Source organism: Cibotium barometz, chromosome 8, assembly GCF_041138505.1.
Source record: "Cibotium barometz isolate CiBa-2024 chromosome 8, ASM4113850v1, whole genome shotgun sequence".
NCBI classification, from domain to species: domain Eukaryota; kingdom Viridiplantae; phylum Streptophyta; class Polypodiopsida; order Cyatheales; family Cibotiaceae; genus Cibotium; species Cibotium barometz.
Window position 1 is genome coordinate 13,450,631 of NC_141053.1, and position 19,730 is coordinate 13,470,360.

General features: G+C 47.4%; 1 protein-coding gene across 1 annotated transcript in view; it reads left to right on the forward strand.

Annotated features, from left to right (window-relative positions):
* The first annotated feature begins 563 nt into the window (after positions 1–563).
* Positions 564–19,730, forward strand: part of LOC147635931 (uncharacterized) — a 44,540-nt gene continuing 25,373 nt past the window's right edge. The window contains exon 1 of the mRNA XM_086801330.1: positions 564–886. Within this exon, the coding sequence (XP_086657456.1) occupies positions 623–886 (264 nt within the window). The 5' untranslated portion in view covers positions 564–622. The remainder of the gene's footprint in view (positions 887–19,730) is intronic.

Below are 19,730 nucleotides of genomic sequence, written 5' to 3' on the forward strand. Positions count from 1 at the left end.
AGTGTTCAAGAATTACTTTTGAGTTGTCATCGATGCTCAAACAAACAACAAGGATAAAGCATAAAACTTATAGATCAGTAAACTTCAAACAACAAGGGCAACTCCTTGCTATATCGAGCGTGTACGTCATTGTGAGGTAGTTTGTGGATGAAACATCTTACACAAATATCTCACTACCACATCAAAATACCACTACTTAAAGAGACGAGGGCATGCTTGAGTACACTCTCTCTTTCATATCCTTTTGATAACTCAAACATTAACATGCCTCCTGGGCTATAGAGAAGAGTGATAGCATTCATATCTTTTGAAGTGGAGGTAGTGAATTTAAATCTACTCTTTTGGTACCAACTCTCAGAATACAAAAAGAAGAGAAAATTCCTCTCCCCCCACATGTTTGTGCCAAATTATAACTTAACTAAATACTAGTACTCAACCCGCGCATTGCTGTGGTACGTAAAAGACATTAAGAAGCAAAACACAGGAATAGAAAGGGTCAATCGAAGGGATTTTTTCCTCTTATTTTTTAGAAATCCAAGATTCCTTGTCCATGTTAATATGTAATAATAGGTTCATAGATAATTAAAAATAGAGTGAAAAGGCTGTGTCGCGCCGCCTCCTAATGGCGCATCTAGCTCTGGCTCCGGGCGTGGCTTCACTCTCCGCCGCCTGCCCGCCGCCTCTTCGCCAGGACAATGTCACCAAATCGAGCCTTGCAGCGCCGTCTACCGTGGCCTTGGCCTCGGCCTCCCGCCTCTCCCTTTCTGCGGCCAAAGTCAAGCGTGACGGCTTCAAGAAGCCCATCAGCATCTTCCCCGCCCTGCAGCCCTTCCGCGTCGACAATTTGAAGCTCGCCTGCGACGAGATTAATGGCCATGTATTGCAGGTATGTGTTGCTTCCTAACCTTCTCTCACTCGGCATATTATTCTAAGCTAGGGCTGAGGAGCCAGAGTTTATGCCCAGCCCTCGAAGGGGCCATGTTGAAGTGCAGGTCAAAGGATGAAGCTTAAAGTTTTGTTCCTGCTTTCCCATGAACCCTAAAATAAACTAGAGAAAGAAGGTTTCTCGATATATACCTTTCTGCATGTTGGAAAATGGGGAGCCAAGCAGCGCAAAAATGGATTCCAGGCTTGAGGAGACAGTTTACACATTGACAGGCTAGCAGAGGGGATTGTGACGCATCAGCAGGCACAGTAGCACACCAGCATTCTGTGCAAGATATTGACAGATTGGCGGAGGGGAGCCAAGCAATGGAGCCACATCATTCCCGGGCATCACAGGCTTGAGGAGACAGCTTACACATTGACTTCAAAATTTGAAAAGCTAAGACTTATACCCCTTTTATTTATGGAAAGCTACAGAAGCGCACAAGAAGTATGAAGACTACCTTCGATGGTGGGAATTTTCAGCAAGTTTTGATGGCTGGAATTTCCCGTTAGATAGTCAATTTGCTCCTTGATGCTGCTTCCTGCTGTTGGGATTCGGAGTCTCATGTGCGTGTGTTCCCTCATGTGTGTAAATCCCTGTTTGTGTATCCGTATGTCTGTGTGAACAGCCCCTAAAAGGGTTAGTGTGCTAGTAGTGTGTGAACACACTCTTATGAGTGGATAAGATAAGTGTGCCATAAGGCTGCAAGCCTACAAAAACATTGTACTTGGTGAGTGAACATCACTTCTATTATATCAATCAATCTATCATTGAGTCATGCAATACTCTATCTCATGAGATGTGAGAGTTCATGCCCGCAAAGTGGGTGATGTACATAGATGGTTGGAACATTACCATTGAGCGTTGCCCCAAATAGGGGCGTGGGCCCTATGAGACGAAAAACTTGAGGTTAGTACAACGGCACCTTGAGTGAGACTCTCACAGGCAAGGATGTCATTTTCTATAAAGTGCTCTACTCATTAGAGCCTTGAGACCATACATAGCCGAGCTCGAGCGGGAATCAACTTTTCGAGCGGGAATCAACTTTTCGAGCCGAGACCCGCACATCAGGAGTACATGGCTTGAGAGGGGTAGCTGTCCTTTCTAGACCCCACCTCCCGACAGAATCACAGCATCATCAGGAAGGACAAGGACGCATGGTATCTTTGGGTGCAGCTATAGTTTACTTGGGATGGAGTCATTCACATTGTTGTGTGTTATTTTGCACCGAGCCACTCCCCTTACATCGCATAGCATGTCCAAGTACCGTACTTACCATTATATGGGGATATTATGGAGTTTCACAACTGGGGGAAGTCCTTCTGCTCGGGGACTTCAACGCCAAGATAGGGAGTCACTAGGTCCCACTACTTGATCTGGATGACCCTATCAGACTATAGGAGACATCACTGACATGGGGTTACATAGATCAACAGGAGGTCACGATGTATGGGAGACTTTTCCTAGAGCTGGGAGCTACACATGGTCTTGTTCTCTATCATGGGATGTCTCGATGGCCCTCCTCCGATGCCCTTCTCTTACTTAGGAGGTACCTGCAGGGTGGACTACTTGATGGAATCTCTAGCTTTGGCACCCCTCCCCGATATCTCCATCTCGCCACCGTAGTTGTCACGGTATGAAAATACGATATAGCACGGGAATTTTTGGTACGATATGAAATTTTGGGATATCGCACGATAAAATATGGTTTTTTTCTAACACTTACAAACTATGGAGCTTCAAGCTTGAATGCGTTGGAAGGTTGGGGGGGGAGGAGTCTACAGTGCTTGAGGAACCAGAACATGGAGATGTGTCTCTCCCAGTTGGATCTCCCAATCGTCTCCAAAAAAGAGCCTGCATGGGTAATGCGATACCAAAGGTCTTCCAGTGTAGCGTTTATGACTAAGGGACCGTCCTTGCACAAATACAGGCAGTGCATCTAGGGTGATAGGTTTAGTGACTCCTTTGTAGATCAAAATGGCCCTATCCAAATCTTCTCCCTCGTACATAACTTGAGGATTTGATTGTCTAGCCTACCTATACTAGGGATCTCCATGTGATGTAGCAAGACTCTCTCATCCTACCAATCAAGTGTATCCTACCAGTCTATCTTGCCATATTTTTAAGGTCTCTCAGCAACCCCATATGGAATACTGAGTGGACACAAAAGTTGCGAAGTATTGCGGGCATTTGGGATCTTCGTTGAGTAGGATTTCTATTTTTTTTAAAGGTTGGGGGGGGGAAATAAAAAATAAAAAAAAGCGTACCATACGATATCGTACGGTACGGTACCGTACGAACCATACGGTACGAATAGGTTCGTATCGGGTACGAGAAACAACCCTGCTCGCCACCCCCCTTTGAAGCCGACTATGCCTACCTCTCTTTCACTCTTACTTGCACCCATCCCCCTCACCATCATCCCCCATCTCACATTACACCCAGGTCCATTTTGATTATGAGTTTCACCCTGTTTACTACGACCATGTCTATTGCCACCTCTAGAATGTTGATCCTTTTGCCCCCTACCCACCCACACATCACAGCTCACCAGCATTCTCTACACATCTGCCACCATCTACACGCGGGGGTCTACTGCCAAGTCACCTTGCAGTTCTATGCACCAAAACTGTTGGTATGATGATTCATGCCGAGCCACACGCTCCCGTTTCTTAAGCATGAGGTATGTATTGGGAAACTTCTCAACGCCAAGCACAACGGATTTCTCAATGCCTCACCCCATGCAAGAAATGAGAGTTCTACTCTCGGAAAGAGGATGAATTATTCCGACTCTTCTCATGGCCAAACTGCAAAGAGGCATGGAGGAAACTCCGAGCCTCCCCACACCTATCACATGCTTGGATACATGGCACGCCTATTCACTCTCCCTCTACATATCCCCCATCAACCACCCGTGCTCGTGCTCGTGCCCGTGCCCACGCCCACGCCCACGCCCACACCCACGCCACCCCCCTTTGAAGCCGACTATGCCTACCTCTCTTTCACTCTTACTTGCACCCGTCCCCCCCACCATCATCCCCCATCTCACATTACACCCAGGTCCATTTTGATTATGAGTTTGACCCTATTTACTATGACCATGTCTACTACCACCTCTAGGATGTCGATCCTTTTGCCCCCTACCCACCCACACATCACAGCTCACCAGCATTCTCTACACATCTGCCACCATCTACACGCGGGGGTCTACTTCCAAGTCACCTCGTGGTTCTATGCACCAAAACTGTTGGTATGATGATTCATGCTGAGCCACACGCTCCCGTTTCCTAAGCATGGGATATGCATTGGGAAACTTCTCAACGCCAAGCACAACAGATTTCTCAATGTCTCACCCAATGCAAGAAATGGGAGTTCTACTCTCGGAAAGAGGATGAATTATTCCAACTCTTCTCAGGGCCAAACTGCAAAGAGGCATGGAGGAAACTCCGAGCCTCCCCACACCTATCACATGCTCGGAAACATGGCACTCCTATTCACGCTCCCTCTACATATCCCCCATTAACCACCCATGCCCGTGCCTATGCCCGCCTCCCTATGAAGCCGACTATGCCTACCTCTCTTTCACTCTTACTTGCACCCGTCCCCCCCACCATCATCCCCCATCTCACATTACACCCAGATCCATTTTGATTATGAGTTTGACCCTGTTTACTACAACCATGTCTACTGCCACCTCTAGGATGTTGATCCTTTTGCCCCCTACCCACCCACACATCACAGCTCACCAGCATTCTCCACACATCTACCACCATCTACACACGGGGGTCTACTGCCAAGTCACCTTGCGGTTCTATGCACCAAAACTATTGGTATGATGATTCATGCCGAGCCACACACTCCAGTTTCTTAAGCATGAGGTATGCATTGGGAAACTTCTCAACGCCAAGCACAACGGATTTCTCGACGCCTCACCCAATGCAAGAAATGGGAGTTCTACTCTCGGAAAGCGGATGAATTATTCTGACTCTTCTCAGGGCCAAACTGCAAAGAGTCAATAATGCCGGATAGTCTTCGAAAAATTCTTTGTCGAGCCATACCGCTTCATGAGTTCCTCGGTCCTGAAACTTCGTGAGGAACTATCGTAGTCTTCAGCCTGAGCCATGCTTGAAACGGTGCAGAAGGATCTGTTCTGGAACCATTACTTGTGCTTCATCCACAATGTCTGGTTCCGCTTCGTCTTTGACCTCTGAAGGGGGTGGACCTGCATATGGCTTTAACCAACTGACATGAAATACATCGTGCATAGTCCAACTCGGAGATAGCTTTAACTGCATAGACACCTCATTAATCTTTTTCCGGATGGGAAAAGGTCCGAAGCTCCTGAAAGACAACTTTGGGCATCGCTTGCCCACCTGCTTCAATATTTGCTTCATAATCCGAAGATAAACCCAATCCCCTTCCGAAAACTTCATATCCCTTCGGTCTTTATTGGCCTGTCGAGTGTAGGCCTCTTGCGCTTTAGCCAATCTGTCTTTTACTGACTCTAAGATCTCCTGGTAAGACTCGTCACTCTGTTTGCCTCCGGTACTGAAGACGAAGTCCTGGTTAACAACGACTGGAAAGGTCTTCCAAACGCTGCCTCATATGGAGTCCTGCCAATAGCTGAAGAAAAAGAGTCATTCAAAACAGCTTGAACTAAAGGCAAATACGATTCCCACTTACCTTGCTGATCGTGGACATAACACTTCAGCACATCAAAGGCCATATCTCTGTCTGGCCATCTGTCTGTGGGTGGAATGCACTGGAAAAATTCAACTTAGTACCAAAATTATCAAACAATGCCCTCCAAAAATAACTGGTAAACTTGGCATCGCGGTCTGACACTATGGTTCTAGGAATCCCGCCAATCGGGTACCAATGCCGAATGAATAACTGGGCAACATCCTCGGCGGTCACATTGGTCCTGCAAGGAATAAGCATAACAAATTTGCTAAACCTATCAACAATAGTTAAGCACTGCGTATTACGCTTACTCGGACTGGACTGGGAGGCAAATTTGTGACAAAGTCCATCGAAATGTCCTAGAAAGGACCCTCAGGAATTGGCAAGGGCTGTAACAATCCTATCTTCTTTCCACGAGGAGCTTTCACCTTTTGACAAATGTCACAGCGTTGTACATATGTAACACATCACGCCTCATCTTTGGCCAATAGTATTGCCGTTCTAATTTCTCCAGAGTCGAATTCATGTCCCTGTGACCACCTGTAATGGCGTCATGGGCATCATGGAGAAGAGCTGCCCGGAATGACTTCATGACACATAGTCGGCCTTTGTAGAAAAGCCAACCATCGCGTATCAGAAAATGGCATGGTCCTGTGGCATCCAATGCCTGTTTCCACTGAGTACCGAATTCCTCGGAATCTGCATACGTGTGCTTCATGTCCTCTAGTCCTGTACCAACAAGATCAAGTCTAGTGGTCTGAATCGTAGACACTTGTCCCTTCCTACTCAAAGCATCGGCCACTGGATTGGCCTTTCCTGGAAGGTACTCAATCATACCACCGAACTGCTGGAATATCTGACTCCAGCAGTGTTGTCGATCACTCCACTGTGCACTTGGCATCGTCTGAATCCAGCGCAATGCCTGATGGTCAGTGCGAACCTCGAAGTCACGGCCACACAGGAAATGTTTCCAATGTTTCAAGGCCTGTATTACTGCTAGGAGTTCACGATCATAGACTGAGTAGTTCTTCTTGGCGGGCAGTAACTTAGGAGACATGTAAGCTACTGGATGACCATTCTGTTGCAATACACCTCCAATTGCGATGTTACTCGCATCGGTGATCACTTGAAATGGTTCGTCCCACGAGGCAAGGGCTAAACAAGGCGCTTCTGACAAAGCCACCTTGAGGTTGTGGAATGCCTCCAACGCTCGTGGAGTCATTCGAATCTTTTGCCTTCTTGTTTTCACTTCCTTTAGCAGATCGGTGAGATCTGCCAGAAAACTTGTCAATGTGGGTGGAATATGCCTAGCATATACCCACAAATGATCTAATGTCATAAGCTGTCTGAGGTACTACCCAGTTAACAATCTTGGCCACTTTAGCCGGATCAAGTCGAATGCCTTCAGCACTAATTATATATCCCAAGTAATGCACCTGGAACATATAAAATTCTGACTCTTTTCATTGACGTAGAGCTCGTTGCTTTCCAGCAACTTAAGGACTTTCTTCACATCAATGTCATGCTGCTCAACTGTAGCTGAAAATATGAGTATGTCGTCCAGAAATATGAACACACACTTTCCAATCAAATCCCGGAAAATACGCATCATCATGCGGTTAAATGTAGCTAGGGCGTTCGTCAAGCCAAATGGCATGACCACAAATTCATAGTGGGCCGGTTCTGTACGGAAGGCTATCTTGGGGATGTCCCCCTCCACAATCCGCACTTGGTGGTACCCACTCTTTAAATCCAGTTTCGAGAACACCTTTGCTCCATTCAGCCTCTCGAGAATATAGTCAATTCGAGGCATCGGGAATTTGCTCTTGATAGTCAGCTTGTTGAGTGCACGATAATAGACACACAAACGGGAAGACCCATCTTTCTTCTTGACAAATAAGATCGGTGCTGCAAATGGCGACACGCTGGGGCGGATGAAGCTAGCTTGCAACAATTCTTGGAGTTGGTGGTCCAACTCCGATTCCATTGCCTTAGAAAGGCGATACGGAAACTTGCTCGGGGGTTTCGAGCCTGGGAGGAGGTCAATCCTGTGATCCTCCGGTCTGGACGGGGGGAGCTGGGGAGGGAGGTTGTCCCAAAGAAAAATCTTCTGGAACTTTTCATGGAGAACCGAGTACTTCTCGGAAGCACTGGCCACCGTCTGGGCTGTCTGGATGTAAATCATCGCACACTGTGCGCCTTTCCCGACTGCTCGCTTAGCCTGCAAGTGGCTTATGAGCAGAAAGTTCGGAATACCTGGCTCACACTTAATGGTCACCGGGGTGTTTGACACATTCCGATTGATCTGGAACGTGTGCTTGTCCCACTTGACATCAGGAAGAAACTTGTGAAACCACTGGATACCCAAAATTATGTCTGCTCCTACAAGAGGGGCAACCATAAAGTCACGCACAAACTCTATGCCCTGAATCACTAACTTAGCACCTGTCGTAGTATCTAGTCCATACTTGCATAATGGAGTTAATAGTTATATAGTTTTGTGGGTTAACTACCATGAGTATATAACATGCACGTTCCTAAAAGGTGAATTTGGGCATGTTCCTGGATTCATCTAGGTATATAATTCAGCCGTATTAGCGAACATGCAGATTTCACATTGTGAAGTTTTCGTCCGAGTTGTGGCCAGTTGATATTGTGCTAATTCTTTCTATCTTTAGCGGTGCATTTGCCCTATCAACTACTTATTTGCTGTCCTAATTCTTTCTATTTGCTACTTCCCTTAGTGCTAGGCTTCATTATGGCTGGGTTTGCCCTGCATCTCCTGAGGTTTGACAGAAACTTAGTACGAAGGGCTTTGTGTGAATATATGCTCTTATGTGTGTGTGTGTGTGTGTGTGTGTGTGTGTGCGTGTGTGAGAACATATCTTGATACAGAGTTCTACACCCACTATTGGGCACTGATGATGTTAATGGGGATGTCGTAGTATCTAGTCCATACTATGCATAATGGAGTTGATAGTTATATAGTTTTGTGGGTTGACTACCATGAGTATATAACATGCACGTTCCTAAAAGGTGAATTTGGGCATGTTCTTGGATTCATCTAGGTATATATATTGATTAGTTGGTTTGTCCTTTGCTGGTCGACAGCAGTCGGCCAGGTTATAGGGCATTTTTGGGTGCCTATTTTTTTCGCTAGGCCAGCATAAGACAGAGATCATCTGACCCTATATTGGGGCAGGTCATAGTGCATCTATAGTCAGTCATTATGCAGTCGGAAGTCCATTAAATTAGAATTCAGACCTCTTTTTGGAAGGCCAAGCAAGGCCATAGAAGTTGTACAGACATATACAACTTTTTGTATCATAGTAATATACTAAAAATATATTTTCTCTCTCTCTCTTCTCTCTACTGTCTATTCATTGTGTTTGCATTAGTGTTCCTAATCAGTAGGCTTAGGGCTGGATCAAGTACGACAAGGCTTTTGCAAATGCAACATTGGTATCAAAGCATTCAGGCTCAGCCATCTAAGCACTCAGCTGTCCCAAGAAAAGGTGCATAGATCCTGGAAGCTTATGCATTAAGCCACATGCATAAAAATTTATTGCATAAAGCCGTATGTAGAAAGCTTATGCATATTGCAATTATTGCGAACAAGGTCATGAAACTGCACTTTGTCCTAAGGTTTGCATAAGTGAACCAACTAAATTACGCACCTAGGGTAGCATTTATGAGGTGGTCTGTAGCAAGCGAAGCCAGAGGAAAGCATTCCTTGGGAGTTGTGTGCTGAAAGGAGCATACCATTAGCTCTTAGATCAGTTCCAAAGGTGGAGCAACATGCATGATCATTCTCAAGAGGAGCATACCATTAGCTCTTAGATCAGTTCCAAAGGTGGAGCAACATGCATGATCATTCTCAAGAGGAGACCATAGTTGTGTTAAGGGAAAGGGATTGCAGGCATGGGGACAAAGTGGAAAAGATGCATAGTTGTTAAACCAAACTTTTTTTTTCCCCCCCCGGGAAAGAGATCCTTCAATTAGTTAACGAAAAACAGCCACAAATGGCTAAGTACAACCACGAAGGGCTAAACACAAACCCGCCTCATTTAAGGGCGGGAAACAAGTGATCATAAGGGGAAAAGATGCTTCTCCTCTGGCTGGCCGCTCTGTGATAAGAAGGCTATCTCATACAAGGGGAGGGGGGGGACGACCACACAGGTGGTTTGTAACCCCAAATGGGGTCACCGCCTCTATTTGTGAGGAAAGGGCCAAGCCTCCTGAAGGAGATAGCACAGGCGGAAGCATAAACAATGAACATATGAGAGAGTGCAAAGGAGATTGAAAGAGTTGGACAAGATCACCTTTTATAACAGCAGTAAAGCTTTACAATGGCAACTGAGTGTTGAACTATGTGCAAGGGAAAATGGATAAATGAGTGAATAATTGGGAACTCCCTATATAGTACAGTAGGGACCTGGGCGACTGCCTCTAGGGCTGGCTGACTAGCCCTGGACAAAATAAATAGAAGAAAATAGATAAAATACCAAATAAATGGTAGATCCCCAAAACACTGAGATGCACAAATTCTAACACCCCCTCTGCAGCTCATAGTGTGCAAGAGTCGGAAGAAGATAAGTCAATGAAGATGCAACCATGGACCCTCCATCACTGCGAATACCGGAATCACCTCGGAGAGAGCACCCACCAACCTGTTTCCTCGAAACAAGATGCCACCACGAACAGCAAGGAACTTTGCTTGGCCACGAATTCCTACACAAGTGTGCAGTCAACTCCAAGAATAGATGATGAGCTGCTGGACACAAAGCGCCCATAATCCCCAACAGTGGACGGAACACATCACGTCCCAAAAGCCTTGAACAATGAACTTGGAACAAATCCAGTTCATAATCTTTGCTGTACCAAAGATAACCATGTCTTGCCAGATGTCTAATGCTTGGAACTCTGAATCACGATCCCCATGCACCAGTAGGTGGAGCTGTAATTAGCCCCCTCTCTCGCCCACAAGCCTCTTTTGGCTGGAAGCACATGTGGGAAAGCTGCATGTGTACTAGAGAAGCACACCATCTAGGGTCTCCTGAGCCGGAAGCGCCCTAGGAGCCCTAGAAGTGATACTAGAATCTGTATCACTGTCTTGTGTCGTGTCTTTGCCTTTTCTTTGAGATGAAGCCTTGCCCTTGGTCTTGTCCTTCTTCTTGGACAAACAATCTTTGGACAGATGGCCTCTTTTTCCACAAGTAAAGCAGCGACTCCGACCTTTCTTCTGAACTGAGGAAAGTGCCTGGTTAGAACTGTTGACTATCACCTTCAATTTACCATGTGAGATGAGAACGGACTCCTCCTCCAAAAGTAGGGAGCTAAGATCATCAAAATCCAACTGAGTGGATGTGACCTGGCACCGCAAAGATCGAGAAATCACATCATAGTCCGGAGGAAGCTTGGTGAGGATAAGAGCAGCTAGCTGAGAAGAGGACAAAGCAGCACCCATAGCCAGTAACTGGTCATGGATAACCTTGGCCTTAATGAGAAAAGACTGCATGGAATTGCCTTCAGGAAATAACAAGCCATAGAGCTGCCCCTGCAAGGTAACTGCCCTCATTGATGAATCTCGAGCAAAGAGATCCTCCAATTTAGACCATACCTGATGAGCACTGGTGAGAGTTTGAACTGTCGGTGAGACCTCCTCAGTGATGGTCCAAACAAGCATAGAATGCGCCTTCGAGCCAAGGGAGGCTTTGATCTCTCTAATCTGCCTTGGGAACCAATAGAAAAAGAGAGTAGCCCACTGTACTCATCTGCTCCGTGGACCGCCACGAGGATATCATGTCTGGTAAACACTCCTAGCCACACTGGGGGGGGGTCGGGTCTGGAATAGGCATCAACCACTCCTGAGGGATAGCCGAGTCAATGTCGATGCTAAGCCTATCTTGACCCTGTCAGAATACGCAGCGGAGATGATGACCAGATCTGGGAACACAAGAGCAAAACGCAGTGCAGAAAATCACAGCACAAGAGAGAGAGAGATAGAGGCGTGTAACTTTGCTCTATATACACAAGAAGATCCCGAGTATGATACTAAAAATGACAAGGGGCTGGGGGCCTTTTGTCAGAATATGCAGCGGAAATGATAACCAAACTTGGGTAGACAAGAGCAAGTAGAATGCAAAAAATAGACAGCACAAGAAACACAGAGAGATAGGTGTGTAAACTCTTCTCTATACACAAGATCCCGCAGAAAACTGAATGAGGAAGTGGTGGGGGCATGGGGCCTATTTATATGCCCCATGTGAGCAGTCGGCCAGTTGTAAAAGCTCTCCACGACTTCATACATCAATCCGCCAGCAATAAAAATGTCCAGGACTGCATACATCCAGTCGGCCAGCAATACAGAAGCCCACGACTGATGTCTGGGCAGTCGGCCAGCCACAGGACTGCAGATGGGACAGTCGGCCAACCACTAAGTGCTCATGCCAACCTCTGGCATCCCTCCACACCACTGGAAAAAAATGGAAAAAAATAGAGAAAAAATACGGGGAGTGAGGAAAAATGATAAAACACCTTATACAGGGCGGGCACACCCACAACAGAGGCCCTGGTGTATAAATATAGACAGGAGATGACTTCTAACACCCCCTCTCAGCTCCTGGCTGTGAAACCAACCCAAGGGAGCTGGAGTGCCGCCTGAGCGTAGCCTGAGGTAGAGACTTCGTGAAGAGGTCCGCCGCATTTTCCTCCGTCGAACAATAAAGTAGCAAGATGTCACCAGCTAAGATCTTCTCACGTACAAAGTGATACTGTATCTCTATATGCTTGGTCCGGGCATGGAAGACCGGGTTCCGAGCAATAGCTATACAACTCTGGTTATCGCACTGGATGACTGTGGGCTCCTTCTGTGGAAACCCAATCTCGCCTAGCAGCCTCCGCAGCCACACAACCTCACAAGCAGCACTACAAGCAGCTCGGTACTCTGCCTCTGTCGAAGAAAGGGCAATAGTTGGCTGCCTCTTGCTGTTCCAAGAAACTGCTCCTGAGCCGAGGGTAAAACTGTATCCTGAAGTAGATCTCCTCGTGTCTGGATCTCCTCCCCAATCTGAGTCACTCCAACCTTGGAGCCTGACTCCATTCCCTCCTGTGTAAAAGAGTCCCAGATCCTTCGTACTCTGCAGATACCGCAAGATCCGCAATCCTGCGTCCCAATGAGTCTTCAATGGCGTCTGCATAAAAGAGCTCAACAGCCCCACGGAGAAGCTCAAGTCCAATCTGGTGTTTAGCAACCAGATCAATGAACCAACCAACTTCCGGTACTGCGAGGCATCAACTGGCTCACAAGGATCAGTAACGGTTAACTTTGTGTTCGGGTCCATCGGCGAAGTAATAGGCTTGCAGTTCTCCATCCCAAAGGCCTCAAGCAACTCATGAACATACCGCTGCTGAGAGACGAAAAACCCCCTCTGGGTCTGCCAGATCTCCAATCCCAAAAAGAAGTGGAGTAAGCCTAAGTCGGTCATCTCAAACTCGTGTGACAAGGCAGCCTTCGTCACTCTAATGTGCTCCACATGACCGCCTGTGAGAATGAGATCATCCACATAAAGGATGATAAGCGTGACCATGCCGCGTTCCCGAAAGAGATACAGGTTCGGATCTGCAACCGATCTCTGAAATCCAGTCGGAATAAAGAAGGAATCAATCTTCTGATTCCAAGCCCTGGGAGCCTGCTGAAGACCATACAAGGCCTTACGTAACCTGTAAACCATCCCTTCAGATCCTGGAACAATAAAGCCTGGAGGCTGCTCAATGTACACCACCTCCTGCAGGTCACCATTAAGGAACGCAGATTTTACATCCATTTGATACACGGCCCACCTCTGAGAAGAAGCAAGGGCTAGAACGGTCCGAATCGTGGACATCCGCGCTGTTGGTGCAAAGGTATCCTCGTAGTCGATGCCTGGTCGCTGAGCATAACCTTTAGCCACAAGTCTGGCTTTGTGTTTGTCCACCGATGCATCAGACGCATATTTGGTCTTAAAGACCCATTTGACACCAATGACTGATGGCTTCGACGGCCTCGGTACCAACTCCCAAGTGTTGTTCTTCTCGATGGCATCAAGTTCCACCTGCATGGCTTTCCTCCAAGTATCCTGTGAAAGGGCTTCCTTTACGGAAGTGGGCTCTTTGTCCGGTATGATATGAGACATCAAAGCATAGTTCACCTGAAGAAGCTCCGTTGTGTTGCTTTTATCTCGGACTCTATGTGATCTTCGAGGGCCGTCCTCTGTGGTCCACTCGGAGGGTAGCTCCGTGACACCTGACTCCCGAAGGGTGTCTAACAACCACCTAGGTACTCGAACAGATTGTGGAGCCTCCTGTGATCGCGGGGGCTCTACTCCAGCGGGCTCAACCTCCCGTACTGAATGAGGTTGATCAACTGGAATGATGGTCTTGGAATCATCATCAGACTCCTCTGGATCTCCAAGAAGTGGCGGCTCCTCCACAGTGGATACTGGAACATGTTCGTCAAAGACCACATCCCGGCTGACAACAATCTCGTTCCTGTCTGGATCATACAACGTGTATCCCTTGGAAAGAGAGTTATACCCCACAAATACAAGCTTGCGGGACTTGGAGTCAAGCTTCCCCCTCTGCTTCTTCGGAATATGTACATACGCGTCACTCCCAAAGACACGGAAGTGCGAGACATCAAGTTTCCTGCCAAAGTATGCCTCAAATGGAGTCATATGGGGTACTGAAGTCGTCGGAGATCGGTTGAGGGTATGGACAGCCGTTGCCACATCCTCTCCCCAAAGCGAACGAGGAAGATCACGATGCTCCAGCATGGTCCTCGCCATCTCCACCACAGTCTTGTTCTTGCGTTCAACAACTCCATTCTCCGAAGGCGATCTTGTATTGGCCAGTTCCCTTTTGATGCCATGGTCTGCACAAAATCTGAGAAATACAGTGGAGGAGAATTCACCTCCTTTATCAGCCCTGAGAGTCTTGACCTGAAATCCAGACTCTTTCTCCACCATCACGTGCCAATCCTTGAACCGAGCAAAAGCTTGGTCCTTTTGAGAAAGAAAGTAGACCCACGTGAATCTGGTACAATCATCAACAAGCAGCATAAAGTAGAGAGATCCTCCCAAAGATGGTGTCTGCTGAGGTCCACACAAGTGTGAATCAACTCCAATGGTTTCGAAGCCCGCCTGGAAGCCTGCTTCGGAAGGGATTCCCTGTGCTGCTTACCACGTATGCAAGAACTGCAACGTCCTTGCCTACTACCAACATCTGGCAAGCCAACCACCATTTGGTCTTGGAAAGCTCGCCTCAATGCATCCACATTTAAGTAGATGCCTACTACCAACATCTGGCAAGCCAACCACCATTTGGTCTCGGAAAGCTCGCCTCAATGCATCCACATTTAAGTGGCCAAAACGAAAGTGCCACAAATCACCGACCTGAGAACCTGTCTCAACGAGGAGAGTGCAGAGAGCTTGTAGATACCATTCTCCACACCGCCTTCCCAAACAACCTGGCCAGTCTCACGGTCCCTTAGAGCAACTGAATGCTCCTCAAATTCCACCCGAAAGCCAGTCTTGCATACTTCATGCACTGACAGAAGATGAAAACCCAGAGCAGGGACAAAAAGAACATGGGAAGCATGCTTGCCCCCCTTTCCGTCGGGAATAATCTCCATCCGGCCCTCACTATGTATCGGGAGAGTGGAATTGTTGCCAATAAAGATGCGACCTGACTGCCGTTTCAGATCCAGAAAGAAGTCACGGGATGGAGTCATGTGCCTGGAAGCACCACTGTCAAGAATCCATTCCCGGGTATCCTTCGCGGTGAAGCCAACTGCCTCCTCGCTCGAAGATGATGAAGCATCGGAGTCCACCATCTCTAAGTGCACAAATGCCGGAGTCTTTGCAGCTGAGGCTGAGGAATCAGCACTCTTCCCTGTCCGCTTAGGGCACTTCCTCCAATAGTGGCCTTTCTCGCCACAATCATTACAGGATCTTTCGGCCTTCAGCTTCTCTCGTTGTGAATCAGGCTTCTTCTCAGAAGACTTCTCCGGTGAAGCCCTCCCTTTGCCCTTGTTGTTATTCCGGCCTTTCGACCGTTGGCCAGTTAAGGCCTCCGAACCTCCGCTGTGAGGAGGGTTCGTGAAACGTTCCTCCTGGTCCAAGACCATTGGCACAAGCTCCTCCCAGGTAATGGTGCTGAGCCTGCCACTCGTAATCAATGAGGAATAGCAGAATACTGAGCAGGCAAGTGGGACAGCAAAGTGATGGCCATGTCTTCAGATGATATCTCTTTCCCAGCTTGTAGGACTTCTTGCTGAAGGGCCTGCAGCTTGTTAATGTGTTTCCAGTGCTCCCATATGCCTCTCGCCAGCGTCATGTGCTTTACATGATTGATCACTTGTGGTGTGCAGTTGAGGAAAATAAATGACCGGACCCTGGCGTTGACACGATCCCACATGTGTGCCTGTGCCTCTCGGTCCTTCCTTGTCGACAGTAACTCCCCTTCCTTTTCTTCCGGCCGTGGAACCCCGATGATGATGAAATCAGCAAGGTCATATGACTCCAGCACAGACTCCATCATGACCTTCCAGATGTCGTAATTGGACCCGTCCAACTGACGATCCACTGGGAACGTGGGGAGAGTCGGAATCTTCACGTGCTTCTCAGCCATCTCTAGTAAATCTGCCATCGCGGGGAGTAACCTGAAAGGGTGGGTGGGTGGGAAAAAAAATATCTGAAAACCTGCAAGTGGCTGTCCAGCACCTTAGCCCGCCTTCCTCTTGCACCTTTTCTTCCCAAACAGTCCAAAATAGTCCGCCAATTGTTGGGGTAAAGGCATTATGCCCACCCTTATAGTGTGTACTAGCCCATAAGTTATAGTACATAGTACACTTAGTACTTTTAATGTACTAAGTGCACTATGTGTACTAGTGCAATATACATGTGTGATAGGGGAGTCACACACTCAGATCATGAGTTGACTTATCCCCACAACTCTCTCTCTCTCTCTCTTCTTCTCTGTGTATGTCTCCCACATGAAACTCTAACCCTAATTCATTCTCCCATTCAACTGGTATCAGAGCCAACAGCAAGAGCCCTGGTTTTAGGGTTTTGTTCTCAAGGGTGCAGAGCTGGAAATCGGCGTAGAAGAGCTGCAAAACGACCTCATGTGCTGTACGGACTCCTGTGTGCTGCTGTGCAGACCTGGTAACCCTGGTTGCCACACTTCTTCAGCCAAGTCGTAGGCAGCGTGAGCTGCTTGCAGCAGGCATTGGTCCACAAGGCGTAAAGCTGTGTGAACGTGGGGAAGCATGAAGACGCCTGGCCACGAAGCGTGTAGCGCTACTAGGCGGAGGCGTCGAAGGCGATCTCGAGCGACTGGGTGGCGTTGAGGCATTTGGTTGCTAGTCGACTGGCTACTAGGCGAAGGCAAGCGGGCGTCCATCGAACACGCCTACGAGCAAGTACCCGTAGCGCGAAGGGGAGGCAGGCGAGCGAGGAGTAGCCGCAGCGTCAACAGCGTTGTGGTGCGTGTACCAGCGTGCCGTGCAGCCGTTCAATCGGCGTCCGCTTTGCCCTTTTGGCCACCGTTGCAAGCAATCGAGGGCGACACAGCTTCCACAGTTGGGGCATCGGGGATCTCTTCTCGACAGCCTGTCCCGTGTAATCCCATTCGCACTGTACTTTGCTGCCCAGCAGCTGGGCGTAGGCAGCCAGCAGCGTGGGCTGCTCACCTGCTGCCCAGCAGCAGCAGCCATGCTGCCCAACCAGGCAGCGCAGAGGGCTGCCCAGCTATCCGTACAACTGCAGCAGCAACAGCATCAGCATCAGCATCAGCATCAGCAGCAGCATCCGATTCAGCAACATCAGCAAGAAGCGCCCCCCCCCCCTTTCTGCAACAGCATCAACACACAGAAATTCAGCCTGCAAATTGTAGAAAATTCAAAAATTAAGAGGTATTTGCTTCAATTCTTTGGGAATTTCTTATCAATTCAATCAATTGAGCAGGTACAGGTGCCGAATTGCCCAATTTTTGAGCAAAATTAGCAAAATTGGGTGACATTGGTCACAATCAGGATCAATTTGCAGGAAATTGGATGTCGAAATTTGGGGCTTTTGATGTAATTGTGCAATTAAGCATTCATACATGCTGTATGATGTGAGAAATCGCACATTCGGGCAAAATTGCAGCAAATTGCAGTGCAAATCAAGGGGCTTTTGTGCCGATTGGGTTGATTTGCATGCAGGCACTCGCATTTGATGCTTTGGGCAATGTGTTGATGCCTGTCAAGCACTCAATGTGCCTGTAAATCAAGGGGCTTTCATGTATTAGATGTATATGTGGCCAGGGGGAAGCACTGTGAAGACTCTGGATGCCTTCATGTGCGTTAATGTACCATGTATGATCAGAAATTGATCTTAAATCAAGGGGCTTTTCAAGATTTTATGCTTGTTAAGCTTGGCAAAGCAGCAGGCAAGACATTTATGCCTTGAATCCTCAGAAATCAGCTTGCAGTCAAGGGGCTTTTGCCCAATTTCTATTCGGGACTGTTGTATGCAGTGATAGGGACTGTAAAAGTCTGATTTTCACTCATTTGGACAGCCAGAAGAGCATTTATTGCTACTGTACCTGCTGGTACAAATTTGGTACAGCTTTGTACAAGTTTTGGCATGGCTGCACATTGATTTGAGTGACCAAAAGGCTCAATTTCAGCTGCTGTACTTGCCGGTACAGGTTTGGTACATCATTGGTGAGCACTTGGTACTGTTGTACAGTACTTTGGAAGGGCAACAAAGCACATTTAAGGTGCTGTCCTAAATCTGCAGCAACCAGATTTTGGTGATTTCATCACATACAGTGGGAGAAAAGTTGCATTCTTGCTTCCGCAGTGGGAGAGAAACTTTGGGAGAACAACTGTGAGCACTTTGTGTGCTTTTGGTGCAGTGTTTGCACATTTTGCAGGGAGTCAGGCATTGACAGGTTGCATATTGCTATGGCAACCACAGGTGAGAGCTCTTCATTGCTTCACATCAAGAAGCTTGAAGGCTCACATAACTATGATATTTGGCAAACCCAGTGCTATAATGTGTTGCTCCAGAAGAAGCAGCACAAGCCTATCAAAGAAAGGGGTGTAATGCCCGCTTCTCTTACTGCTGAAGAGTGGGAAGATATGGATGAGCTGGCAAGATCTACTATCATGTTGTCTGTGTCAGACTCTTTACTTTTTAGCATTCGTGAAGAGAAGACAGCTTGGGGAATGTGGCAGAGATTGCAGGACTTGTATGCCCAGCAAAGTGCCTCAAGCAAAGTGTATTGGTTGAAGAAACTCATAGGTCTTCAGATGAAGGAAGGGGCGTCTATGGCAGCCCATCTAAATGAGTTTAATGGTATCGTCAGCCAAGTTATAAATCAAAAGTTGGCAATGGACGATGAGTTCAAAGCCACTTTTCTCTTATGCACTTTGCCAGAGAGTTGGGACACATTCAGGACAGCCACTAGCAATTCGAATGCTATGCTGTCATATGCAGATGTTGAGGGTGCTCTTCTTCAAGAAGAGATGAACAGGAAAAACAACTCTGTTGGAAAGTCCAATGCAATGAATGCACGTGGGAGATCCCAACAAAGGGGTAAAAGCCAAGAACGTGGAAGGAGCAAGTCTCGCTCCAAAAAGGACTTGGAATGCCATTATTGTGGCAAGAAGGGACACATCAAAAAGCAATGCTACAAATGGAAAAATGATCAAAAGGAAAAGGGAAAAGGCAAAGACAAAGACAAAGATGAAGCCAAAGATGTAAAGCCAAAGGGCAAAAGTGGAGTCAAGATTGAAGAAGTCAATGTGTCACATGCAGGTGACAGTGAGGATGAGGTCCTATTCACGTCTTCACTTGATGCCCATTCACTTCTTACAGGAGATGGTCGTGGTATGCACTCATGGATCATTGATTCAGGTGCCTCCTTTCATGTCACAGGTTGCAGAGACTTGTTTGTCAGGTATACTGCTGGCAATGAAGGAGTAGTTTATTTGGGTGATAACCATGCATGCAAGATTCTTGGCAGAGGTGATGTGAGGCTTGTGTTTTTAGATGGCTCACAGCTTATGCTCCATGATGTCAGGCATGTG